The sequence below is a fragment of the Aplysia californica genome, unplaced genomic scaffold, assembly GCF_000002075.1.
Source record: "Aplysia californica isolate F4 #8 unplaced genomic scaffold, AplCal3.0 scaffold00003, whole genome shotgun sequence".
NCBI classification, from domain to species: Eukaryota; Metazoa; Mollusca; class Gastropoda; order Aplysiida; family Aplysiidae; genus Aplysia; species Aplysia californica.
The window spans coordinates 517-13,408 of NW_004797273.1; the positions used below are offsets into that span (position 1 = coordinate 517).

The window sequence follows — 12,892 nt, forward strand, 5'->3', positions numbered from 1 at the left end:
AAGTAAGACCTAGACCTAGACCATCAGGGGATATAGCAAAAGGAAATAAACAGAACACCAAACTCATAGATTGGACATACTTTACAGTTTCCCTTGAAAAATTTATTAATGGATCCCTTATAGCGAGAATCCTGCTATAACGGACATTTTGCTCCGGTCCCCTCCATCTCGTTATAACAGGATTTGTATACGTTCAACACCTATGGTGTAACAGTTAGGCACTTCGCTGTCACACCTAAGAAACCCGAGATTGATTTCTTATTGAGAAACATTTTCTTATTGAGTGTCTTGGTCTTTTTTTAAAGAGAGAGAAGGGGGGTGTAAGTGTTTTACGCGCTCGCAAATGCAGAAGGACATTATGAGCGGGCAGGACACAAGCATCTTTAGTTTGGAAGGAATTAATTTCGAATTTTGCCCAGGTGGCGGCCGAAGCCTACTCTTATCGCTTTTGGACCGCCAAGGGATATCTCTCTCTCTCTCTCTCTCTCTCTCTCTCTCTCTCTCTCTCTCTCTCTCTCTCTCTCTCTCTCTCTCTCACACACACACACACACACACACACACACACACACACACACACACACACACTCACTCACTCACACACACACTCACGCGCACATACACTCGCGCGCGAACACACACACACACACACACACACACACACACACACACACACACACACTAACACATATAATTTTTGTAACATGTAAATATCCTGTTATAGGCTACACACATAATTTAACGCATCTTAAAAATAATGAAGAAGAAGAAGAAGAAGAAGAAGAAGAAGAAGAAGAAGAAGAAGAAGAAGAAGAAGAAGAAGAAGAAGAAGAAGAAGAAGAAGAAGAAGAAGAAGAAGAAGAAGAAGAAGAAGAAGAAGAAGAAGAAGAAGAAGAAGAAGAAGCTGGAGGAGGAGGAGGAGGAGGAGGAGGAGGAGGAGGAGGATCTTTATAATTAGCCGCCACAGAATTCTACACTAAGTGTAGAATTCTGTGTTAGCCGCTTAATTAGTCATTTCCGTCTAGCCTGTAACCACATGTAATCCTAAAACCTTCATCGTTAGGCCCATTTCCCTGCTAGTATACAGCTTAAACAAATTTTAAACATTTTATATTGTTATGTTATTTTGTCTGAAATTCAAACAAGACTCTCCCTCCTACCCTGCTTATCAAACAATGCTGATGATGATGATGATGATGATGATGATGATGATGATGATGATGATGATAAATCTAATAAAAAATATAAATAATGTGCATGTTACTGTATTTTTATACAGCGCATATATCCACGCTCTGCAGCATCATTATGCGCTAATTACACGCACATTAAATACGCCCACAATCACACACGTGTGGGTACTGTGAAAAGGGAAGAACAACATTTCTTGACAACAATAATGTATGTAAGATAGTATATAATCAGTAGGCTATTTTACGAGAGCGAACGCTCCAAAAATCTTCACGATAGGCCATGACGCTAACATTGTTAACGGTAGGCCTGCACCAGTCCTATTTCCTGCCTCCCAGCAGCTTCTGTCTATTCCTCCATTTGGCACCATTTTGGGGTCCCCCAATACATTGACGCAGAAATCTCCTTCACACCACCGGACATCTCTTTAACTCTTTACTCTCTGGAGGCCTATATTCTCTCACTTCCGTCAAACTCAAAATGGCTGCGTCCATACAACGGTTTGGAGGAAAGGTAGGCCTGTCTTGTGCATGTTGTCATTTATTTGTCCTACGATTTCTGACATTGAAATAAAACAACTAGATTTAACAGGAAAAGCTGTACCAATGTAAAGAGATTTTCTAATTATTTAATAGATCTAGATCTAGAATATAGATCCAGATCTAGATATCTAGATCTACAATAGATCTAATTGTGTCTATCTACGATGGGGAAGATTGAAGAATAGGCCTACAGGACCACTCGTTCGTTATTATAATTATTGCGTGAGAATGTGGGGTGGGTGAGGAGGGGGAGGGGGGGAGGGTTCAGGGGGGTCTCCCCCCTGACAAAATCTTAAAGAATAGATCTACCGGTCCGAGATTCTCCAGAGAGATAAAAATAAAAAACTGGGGAAAATCATGAATTCCTAATAAGCTAGAAGGCCTAAGGTTGAGACATAGATCTAGGCCGCTGGTCTGGTATTCTTCAAGGCCGTCATTATATTCGTATAAAAAATTTTCATATTCGGACTCGAGTCCGAATATGAAAAAATGTTATTCGGACACGGTCTGGAAAAAAGGAAGTGTCTTCGTTCTATAGATTATAGATCTAACGTTCAGTGCTTCCAATTTTCCGCCATTTTTTAGTTTCCCCCACACTTTATCTGCCGATCCGATGCCCGCCGCCTCATTGATACACCCCCCCCCCCCACCCCCCGTGTTTCCCACTTTCTTTGTTGTAGAAAAAGGTAAAATTGAAGATTAGCAGATCACCTGGCACGTGCATATTATGAGCTGTGTAAAAAAAAGACCGATTCATTCAAATACACTTGTAAGCCTGTGTCATGTCGATTGTTTTACCAAGAAAGAGTTGTGTTGCTGTGTAGAGCCGAGCATACGGCAACTTTTGATTCCATAGACCAGCGCTCAATTCATTACGTAGATCTACGTCAAGACTAGCTTACTATTGTAATGATCAGTTGCCGGTGGGGGGGGGAGGCTGACGCGTATGCGACGTTCAACGCCCGGACCGATAGTGCCCCTCCCCGACACGCACACACAGCCACACGTGTGCAGGCCGCCCATCCGACCAGGACACACGCTAACGAGCCATCTTTAATTGCTTCTGATGACCTCTTGACAAATAAACATTTATTAGAAGCGCTATAACTTTTCAGGCCGGCCTCAAATTCATCATAAGATAAAAACTCGGCTCCTGCACAATTTAACGCCTTTTTGCCCGAAGTGATCCCGGTCTCTACCCAGCCTGGGGCGAGTCATGAGTAAGGCAGGACAGGAAGCCGGAGTCACGAGTCACAGGAAGTCGGCAGTGATGTCATGCTGGACAAGAATCAGAGTCCGAATAACATTTTTTTCATATTCGGACTCGAGTCCGAATAGTCACTTCGATTCTTCAATCTTACCATCATACTCATCGTCTGACTGACACAGAGTCTACACTAGATCTAGATTCTATTATGAAATGAAAGTAGTCTAGCATAGTGAAAACAAATAAAAAGTGCAAAGGGTGAATTTTCTAGAAGAAACTCAAAGGATATCTAGAGCTCTAGATATAGATCTAGACACTGATAAGTGATTGTTGTGTAGGCTACTAGATCTAGATTTAGACTAACTAATGTTTTGTTTGTTTGTTTTTTGTAGTGATTTACGGCGCTCGCACCTGCTTAAGGTCATATGAGCGCGTGGGACACATTAAACTTTTTCAGTTGGTAGAAAATTTTGAATATTACCCGGGTGGCGGCCGAAGCCTACTCTTATCGATTTTAGACCACCAAAAGGTATCTTTAACGTGCGCAACTTGCACCCGGGCCCTGTGAGATTTTTCGTGGTTTTCCGAGAAGGCTAGGTGTAGATCTTTCCTACCAGACCAGAAGATCAGGGGTGTGGCAGAAAGACAACAGTAAGAAGAAGCCAAGGAGTAGCAGTAGAAAGGCTGTAGAGAAAGAATCAGGAGCGCAGAGGTGGGGGGCAAAGGAGATCAGGGAGTGGGGGCAGAAAGAGGAGACGAAATCAGACGACAGAACATTGCTAGAGAGCAGGAAAGGAGGTGAAAGGAGACAAATTTATAAAAGAAAATTTTTCGGTCACTACCCTTATTCGAACCCGGGACCTTTGAATGAGAGGCCAACACCTTAACCTCTAGGCCACGAGAGCCCCGTACTAGACTAATTCAAGGATTATTATAATTAGTCTAGTACACAATGTGTCTAGTACTAGTAGCCTACCCTTGTTGCTCCCTCATCCCTCAAAATAAAAAACACACACACATGACATGCTCACAATACAGTAAACACAGGGGGGACTTCCGTAACGAGCGACCACTAGGAAACAATGAGTAGAAGAAAAGAGGGCCAGGGGTACAGGTTAGGGTACAGGTTAGGGTTTGAGTTACGGTTAGGGGTAGGGTTTGGGTTAGGATTAGAGTTAGGGTTACGGGTAGGGGTAAGTCTCTTCTTTATTATGTGGTCGCTCATTACGGAAGTCCTTCCCAAAACGTACACATAAAATACTTTCCGTCTTCACTTTCTTCCTAGCATGGCCTCCCTCTAGATCTAGATCTAGTAGTCTAACTCTAACTCTAACTGAACTAACTAGATCTACAAAAGCTGAAATCAATTGAGGAGTTTCAGTTTATGTTGATAAAACATTGAAATTTTAAATTTGAATACCAAGTGGCTAGCCATTCTATTTTTAAGGAGGGCCTGCACCCCCCCCCCCCCATCCCCCATCTTTTCCCCTTCTGAAAAATAATTCAGCTTAATACATATTTATATTTTTCTTTTAAAAATTCAAAGTCTCCAGAATTTATACAATAGGGGGGCCTACTGAGATGACCGCATAGCTTACCCTTTTACCAAAGATCGTGTACCAAGATGTTTCAATTGCCGCATATCGCGCGTCCGTGCGAGACTTGGGAGTGCCCTTTCGCTGACGCGTGACGGCCCGCGATATGAGCATAAACAAACATTCCAGCGCTTTTGAGTTGAACGCGTGCAATTTTGTTTTGTAATTTTTTGCGGGCAGTGAGAGAGAGAGAAAAGAAAAAAAGAAAGGGAGAGAGAGAGGGGGTAGGTAGAGCGAGAGAGAGAGAAGGGGGGGGGGTGGAGAAAGAGAGGGAGGGAGAGAGAGAGGTGTTTGTTACTATACAGTGGAATTCACTTATAACGAGTCCTGAAATAACGAGAAGTCTATAAAGAATTTTTTCTAAAACACTGTTTTTTCTCTTCTTTAGCTTTGTAAATAAAATACTGCTATAGCACAATCAGACAAACTCACGATTCAGTTAAAATGGAATATTGTTGCTGCTGTGCACAGCGCATAGGCCATTTATATTTATACATATATGTCAAACCTCGCCAATTGAGAAACTTGTTGGTGATCTAGCGAAACAAAGAATGAGAGAGCCCACAATGAAGGCCGAAACGAATGAGTGGGGAGGGTGTGGCATGCGCAGACAAGTAGATCGCATCGCGTGATAGGCCAGCCTAGTCTAGATTATCTAGCCTACCATGCCTCTCACTTCTCCGATGCGGGGATGGAGAGGTCACAGTCCTGTGGTGGATGGAGCGAATATGTGACGTGCGCAAGCAAACAGAACGCAACCCTTTTTCCTTTTTTTTCTTTTCATTCTTTTTGTTTTTATTTTTTGCGTTAATTTTTGTTATCTTTAATTAAAAGATCTCAACAATTCTTGTTCCATAGATTTAGCGTGTACCATTCTGTACCCCCTCTTCTCCTCCCCAACCAAAGTTGTACATACACACGCCTGGGCACACACACACACAAACACAGGCACATCCCAAGCAGTCAGCGATGAAACCAACCAAGCGTCGCCTAGTGATGTTGCCCATCATGTGCTATGTGGCAAAGCGAGCTTGCCGTGGCGCGGACAAAAGCCCAAAGAAGAAGTGGAATATCTTAGTAGTAGAGAATCTTTGCTTTTACTTCCATAATCTATAAATAACACATCATGACAATCATGTACATAAAATGTAGGCGCTTTTACAGTAGTCCCCCCCCCAATTATTATTCACCTATTTTCCTGTTTCGGGAATATAATTGAGTTAGAACTTAACTGATATTGGTCTGGATCGGATATTTGAAGAGGTCAACCTGTGAATCTCCTTTAGTACTGGACATGAACGAAAATTACTTGTTAAACACTTTTTTGTAAAAGTAAATGGCACGGAAAATGGTTCACTTTCCAACTTGGCAATAGGCTAATGTTATCAATGAACGGTTGGCCAAATTGTACTTCCACTTCCAACCAAAACAGCAATGGCGACAGTTTGGACGACAGTCAATTTCCCAGACGCACTTCATGTTTGCAATTAACAACACTAGGCCTGAGTGTAGTGTTTAATTATGTAATTTTGACATATCAATTACCTAGTATTTTTACCAATATCTACTACTCAAATACAAAATTGAGCTCAATTTTGCGAATTTCGAATAAAATAGGCCAAAATAAGAGGGGTGGGAACTACCGAAAAAGTGCCAAAATGTAGATGTAGATGTTCAAATGTAGAAACTGCAAGAGACTTGTAAACAAATACAACTTAATGTTTGCTTTTTTTCTTTTTAAGTTCCAGATTCTGAAGAAAGGGAGATCATGGGTGCAATGCTTAGCCCGGTTCTCCAGCTCAGATAAGAGTAAAGATGGTGAGCATAAAATGGAAGCAGAGGATTTGCCCAACCCAGTGCGAAACACTGAGAAAGAGTATTTTGACAGAATCAGAAACCCCAACAGAGATTTTGCTAGTGAACCTGGACCTTTTGATTCAAAATACTACTCCCGAAAGCAGGGCATCACAAAGGAGCTGTTTTCATGGCTGCATTGGGACTTCAACATAAACGATACTGAGGATATTGCTGCATTCCTGAAGAAGAAACGCTATGAACACTTAAAGGATAGCCAAAGGTCTGTGTACATTTAAAAAGAATGATTACAAAAAATTTAAATTTTCTTCTTTTCTTTCATTTAGAGATGTTCATGTACTATTCAACCTCCCCAATTTCTTTTCAAACTCTCACAGTCGCCTTTTATGATTGTAATTGTTTAACACTTTGCCGTCACATCTTGCATGTTTACCACACCCAGTTTCTTTGGATTTTCCCCAAAATGCCTTTGCCTTTGATGGCAAGGGTTTTTATTATATGAGCCTTGTTTGGCAAAGTGTTGAAGGAAAGAGAGGGACTCAGGTTGAAATAAAATCTTCTTGAGAAATGATGTCATTAACTCTTTTTTATCTCCAAGGGGGGAGGGGGTCCCCCCACTATTTTAAGGCCCTCTTTTGGTACCAAATCTAAAGTGATAAATATGTCTTTAAACTGGTCATTAAATCAAAAGAAATGAACCTATTTTGATAGTTGTACATCTGATGAAAGAACTCCCAGTAAAAGAGACCGGTGTTTTGCACTGCCGAAAACTGACACAACGTCAAAGTCATTGTAAAGGAATATATGCCCGAGCCCAGCGGCTCACCGGCACAGCGGTTCTAACCGCAAGCCGTTGGTAGCAGCTTGCCAGAGATAAGGAGTTAAAAGGCTATTTTGAGCTTGCTGCTACTAACTTTAAAGATCATATTATTAAATTTGAAAGGACAGTACCACTTCAAAATGTTTCTATTGGAAAAGAATCACAATTGTCTTCATTAACAATGTTTGCTTTCAATTTGGCTTCCTTTTCTTGGAGTATTGAGTGTTGATACTTTATAGGACATGATATGAAAACATTTCTCTCCCTTGAAAATTGCATCACATCAGAGTATCTTTACATTCTTTTCAGTCGTGTGTTAGTGGTGGTGATCAGTTTTAGCAAAAACTCTTTTTTTCTTTTTATGTTGAGAATTTTGCTTTGCATTTTGACATATTTCCCTCGATATCTGGCAGATATTTGCAAGAGAGACACGATGCCTTAGGACCTGAGCTGGCCGGTGCTCACTTCGTACTGGCCCAAGGGGGAGCAGTCAAATTCTGGAATAGAGATACTTGGATCCGAAAGGATGCTCAAGGCAGATACTCTTTACCTCGCAGCTATGTGGAGAACCTCTATGTTGAAGCCATTGACGTCAGTAATACAGATTTCACCTATGTAGCTTTTGACAATATAGGTAAGCATTGCTAGAGGAAATATAATGAGATCTGTGTCAGGGATGTCTCTTTTCCAGGGGAGTTGGTCATGTTGCAGGAGGTTGATGGTGCTGTAGCGTAGTCTTCCCCTTCTCTTTTCTTTTTATTATTATTATTGTTGTTTGAATCGGCTTCCAGATCAAAATGTTAACCAGTATACTACAACTCAGCACTACTTGATGTGTTGGATGAGATGCACTGGTTGTCTTCCTTTTTGTACTCATTTTGTATGGGTTTATAAAACTTTTCCCTTTTCTATCTGATCTACTGTAATTTTAGTATTATCTTTTTTTGTTTTTGTCTGTTTGTTTGTAAGTGTTTTACAGTGCTTGCAAATGCATAAGGTTAGTGTTATCTTGCTTTTTCTGTGTGTTTTTTTTTTTTACATGATTAATTCCCTTCATGACTTCATGGTCAGTTTGTGCTTCACCGGGCACAGTTTTGGATCCCAGGAGACAAAGAGTAGTGACAGGCTTAGTGGTCAGTTGCCTATAATTAGACATAGTTTGTAAAATACTAACTATCTCTAAAAGTAAAAGATTTCTTCGTAGGTAGAAATATTGCTGAATGTGAACCTGTGATTAGTTTTACAAAATGCATCTAATAGAAGCAGTATGCAGAATACAACTTATGATGAACGGCGCTCATCATCATGGTCCTCGCGCTTCACAGGGCATGATTATCACCGTACATCACTGCAGTATCTTGGCTCCGTTGGCATATAGGAATAATTGACGAACGGCATATGTCATATATAGGTGACAAAGGGGATAATACCAATAACCTTTGTTGTGTAGGTATGCTTCTCTATTTCCTCACCATTTCATACTCTATTTTTTCTAGGTTAATTTGTTATCAGATTGTCATTTTGGGTGGTTAGTGGGTGCTCTGGTGTGGTCTGTCTGCTCCTTCTTTCCTTAGATTTCCTATCAAACATTTGTTGTCCTTATCTCTCCTCCTTCCTTTTTGTGTTTTTCTGTTATAACACCTCTAATCTTGGGCACTTATATGACCTAATTGTGTTGCAAGTGCCATAAAACATGAACTTAGACGAATTTATTATCATTGGCTCTATGTACACTTTTGTAATTCTTTTGAAAGTGAAGTTACCACCCTTCTGATACAGTCGAACCTGCTTTAACGACCACCTGCGCAAGACAAAGATCGATCTGTACAAACAGCAACTTTTGATTTTTTCTCTTGCATATTTTTGTATATAATAGCATTGTGTAAGATGGCCACCTGTCTCAGAGAACCACTTTTCTCCTTGTCAGTGGGTAACCGTCTTAGACAGTTTTGACTGTACTTCTATTATTTTTCCCCCCTTTCACCATTCTTTAACTTTCTTTCCTTCATGTCTGTTCCTTCCAACAAAAAAAAAACATCCCCTATTGCTGTTGTCATATAATTTCCTTAAAAACAGTATGTCACTTTATTTTTCTTACAATATGTTACTGTTTCACAGGACAACTAAGTCAGCTGCGTTACCTGAACCTGAGCAAGTGCAAGTACATCGACGACTGGAGTCTGGCTCGTCTCCAACGCCTGAGTCATAGTCTGGAGTTCTTGGACATAAGTGACTGCCCCAGGGTCACTGACTGGGGACTGGCCTCATTACAGTGTCTCAGGTCTGTTACTGTCTGTGTCTCTATTCTTTCTTCCCAGTGCCTGATTACTGTTAATAAAAGATTTCTGGGTTTTTTTAAATCTGTGGGTAGTTTTTAATGGCGTGTCTTTTAGTTTCAGTTTCACTTGGCATTAAAAATTGTTGCGAGAACAAACACATTTCACATGCACTGCCTCAATGAACTTTTCTATGATGTTTGATGAGTTTTCAAATCACATTTCATTCAGGGTCTCTGATTATTGTGGAAACGTTTAGAGGCTGCACCTAATGTCAAGTTGGCAGTGGACTAATAGTGGGTGGCTGGCATGTGCTCTAGTGTGGTTTGCTCCCTCTTTGCTATCTTTTGTCCTTATCTCTCTCCTTCTTTTCTTAGTATAGTACACCCTTGTAAGACTTCTAATCTGGGGCACCTATATGACCTATGTATGGGTGTGTGTTGCAAGTGCCATAAAACTCTCACTAAAACTAAAAAGCGGACCATTTTTGTGGTTTGTAATTGATGTTTTATAATTGGTTTACCTCTTTCATTTAAACACAAAAAGGTGATGATCAGTTTCATATTGTCTCTTTGCCAAGCTACAGAATTTTTGTCATGTATGAGAACACCATGAGCTCAGTTGGTATCATGCTGGACTAAGGAGCTGTTGGTCCCGATTCGAATCCTCAAAGGGTATTCTGAACTTGGATTGTTTTTTGGAGTTTTAAAGCTGTCTACCCATTTGGCTCAATCCTGCCTGAGACAGACATTAAATTCGGAGGTCCCACCTCTTAGATATCCTTTCACTTACAGTGTTGGGAAAGGGTGTTAAACCTATACAATGACCAATTGTTGTGTATCAATTATGTTCACACTGTCTTGTTTCCTTTTCCACTGTTCAGAAAAATGCAAGGCCTGAGAGTGGTGAACTTGCCAGGGGTCAAGTTCCTGGGACTGCTCACTTTACTGCTGGAGGAGCAAGTCCCGGGACTCAAGATGCTGGGGGTCACCGAGGCCGACCTCCAACCTCCGGCCTTTCTGCAGCGTGGGGAGCGTCGCTTGGTCCGGGCCCTGCTGGGGATGATGGACAAGGACAAGAGTGACCCTGATGAGGAGCGGATGGAGTTTTCGGGGCAGTACAGTCATGACGGGTTTCATAAGTACAACCGTGCCATTAGGAAAGTGGACTGGTGAAGTAGGTGAAGTCCAGACAAAGACAAGAGGCCATATTATGATACAGTGGAGTCTACTGAAACCAAAACCTGTGGGACAGCCAGATTTTCTTCAGTTAAAAGGGGTTGTTCAAATAGAGGGGTAAAGAATCAGGGTTTTCATTTTCATTTGGTTTACCGCTGTTTTCGGATTAACCGTGTTCAGTTATACCTTTGACTGCTGACTTTAAATTTTAAAGGTTAAAACACCAGTCAGGTAGGCTACTTGAAATGTTTAATTTCACCTACAGTGAAAACATACATATGCAAAACCATTGATTTTCTTTAAAAAGGATGCTTGAAGTATATAAAAACAGGGTGGCCAGGGAAATCTTCCTCCTAAAAATCTTACCACACCAAAAAACAAACAAAAACTACCACTATCCTCACCGTCACCGAAAAAAATTATGTATATTATATATATGATTTATAAAATCTAGAATAAAATCATGAAATATAATGCAGTGTCACTGAATTTAAAGCTCTAATATTTATAATCAAAGCTCACCTTAACTCTTTCCCTCTGGAATTTTTACCCCACTCTGGACGAAATTAATTCAAGGCACAGTGGGGAATGCTAGAATGATTTTTTTTAAATGTATTTTTGTTGGTTGATAGCAAAATAAACCTCTAAGTGTTAGATGCCAAACGGTTCAGGAATGAATGTAGAATGCATGTATCTGTGTTAGAAAGGCATATGATTACACAGATTCAATTGAATAAATCTGAAAGAGAACTTCAAAATTATGAAAATTGAAACAAAATTTCTGCCTCACCCCATTCTTTTCACTTTGAAGACTTCAAATGATATGGCAGATAATCCAATTATTGAAATTCAGTATTTGTTTACTGCTCCCAGTTTCAAGACATTTGTATTAAAAGTTTTTAAAAAATGATTTTTTGAAAATAAATACACTATGAGCACAACAATCAGGGGACGTAATTGGGAAAACTGGAACACAACACCAAAGTCTATTCACACTTTATACATGGTCTTTCCTGCTGTCCTGCAAAATATGTTGCTGGGTGTGGTAAATTCGAAAACAGTCTTTCGGATGCAGATGGGGGAAATTTGAACAACCTCTGCAGAAGAAGTTTGCGGGTTGCTGGGGTACTGCACACGACGCAGTTGACATCACGCGGAGAGTAGTCGATGATTTGTCCCATACCATTGAACCTTTCCACTGGATTCTCTGTCCTGGGTCTCCCAAAGCAGTTCTCAAAGACAATCCAGCTCCGAAGAATTTTTGTGAAGAGCAGCATTCACTCCGGAGGGCAAAGTCACAGGTGGTGAAAATCTAAAGTTGTTGATGGTTCCACCTTCACCAATTTCACTCCATCCACCATCATCAGGAGATCATCGCCCTCTGTTCTTGCAGCAACAGGAGCCCTTTGTTGCTTTCCTTTACCTTTACTACCGCCTGTCTTCCTCAGTTTTCGTCTCGGCGCATTGTCATTGTCACCGTCAAGAGAATTGGACCTAGATCTAGATCTGTCACCTTCAGAACTGGCGGGTCTTCATCAAAATTATCGTTAACAGGTCTTCTCTGTCAACTTACAGACGAATCTGAGTCCAAATCGCTGTTTTCAGCATTCAAAGACACAAACAATTCACGGGCCTGAACAGCTATAAACCGTTGTGGACGTGTTCCACTTGTTGAAGGTCTCGAATCTATCAATACCCGCATCAGTTGGTCTCAAAACAACAAAAACACCAGAAATGTGCTTGAATATTCCACCAGATTTCCCGGAATGAACTCTTTTACACAGAAGAGCATAAACAATGGAAGTCTTTAATAATTATGGACTGGAAAAGATTGTGTATTTCGAATTACTATGTCTGACACACAGTGCGGCCTTACGGCGGAAGTCGCTGGAAGGATTGGCGCACTGTGCGGCTTTACGGAGACAAAGAGTTAAACAGCATCCTTAGAATAGTAGCTGGTCTATTCAAGAAGGCTCTCAGTAAAAGTCTCAGCACACAACTATTTACTCCTCTTTCTCTTGACTGAACAGGTAAATGTAGGAACTTTTAGAACATGAAAGCACTGTCAACTTATGTACACTATTTACATACCATAATCTCTCCTTGCATGATTACTGTTTCAATTCCCCTTCTCTCTCAAGAATGATTGTTCATTGTTCATTGTTTCAGGAAGCAACATCCCTGCATTCCGGACACGTCCATTTGATGCTCTGTTGCTTTCTCCAAAATCCAGTTCCTCAAGAATGAAAGAAGAGAAAGACATCACCTCT

At 40.8% G+C, this 12,892-nt stretch overlaps 1 protein-coding gene across 1 annotated transcript; it reads left to right on the forward strand.

Moving 5' to 3' along the window:
* Window positions 1–1,665: 1,665 nt before the first annotated feature.
* LOC101856701 (distal membrane-arm assembly complex protein 2) lies at window positions 1,666–11,273 on the forward strand. Its single transcript, XM_005089087.3, has 5 exons — window positions 1,666–1,702; window positions 6,276–6,610; window positions 7,582–7,802; window positions 9,287–9,449; window positions 10,328–11,273. Exons 1-5 carry the CDS (start codon window positions 1,670–1,672, stop codon window positions 10,617–10,619), a joined length of 1,044 nt encoding a protein of 347 aa, XP_005089144.1. The 5' UTR covers window positions 1,666–1,669; the 3' UTR covers window positions 10,620–11,273.
* The last annotated feature ends 1,619 nt before the right edge of the window (window positions 11,274–12,892 follow it).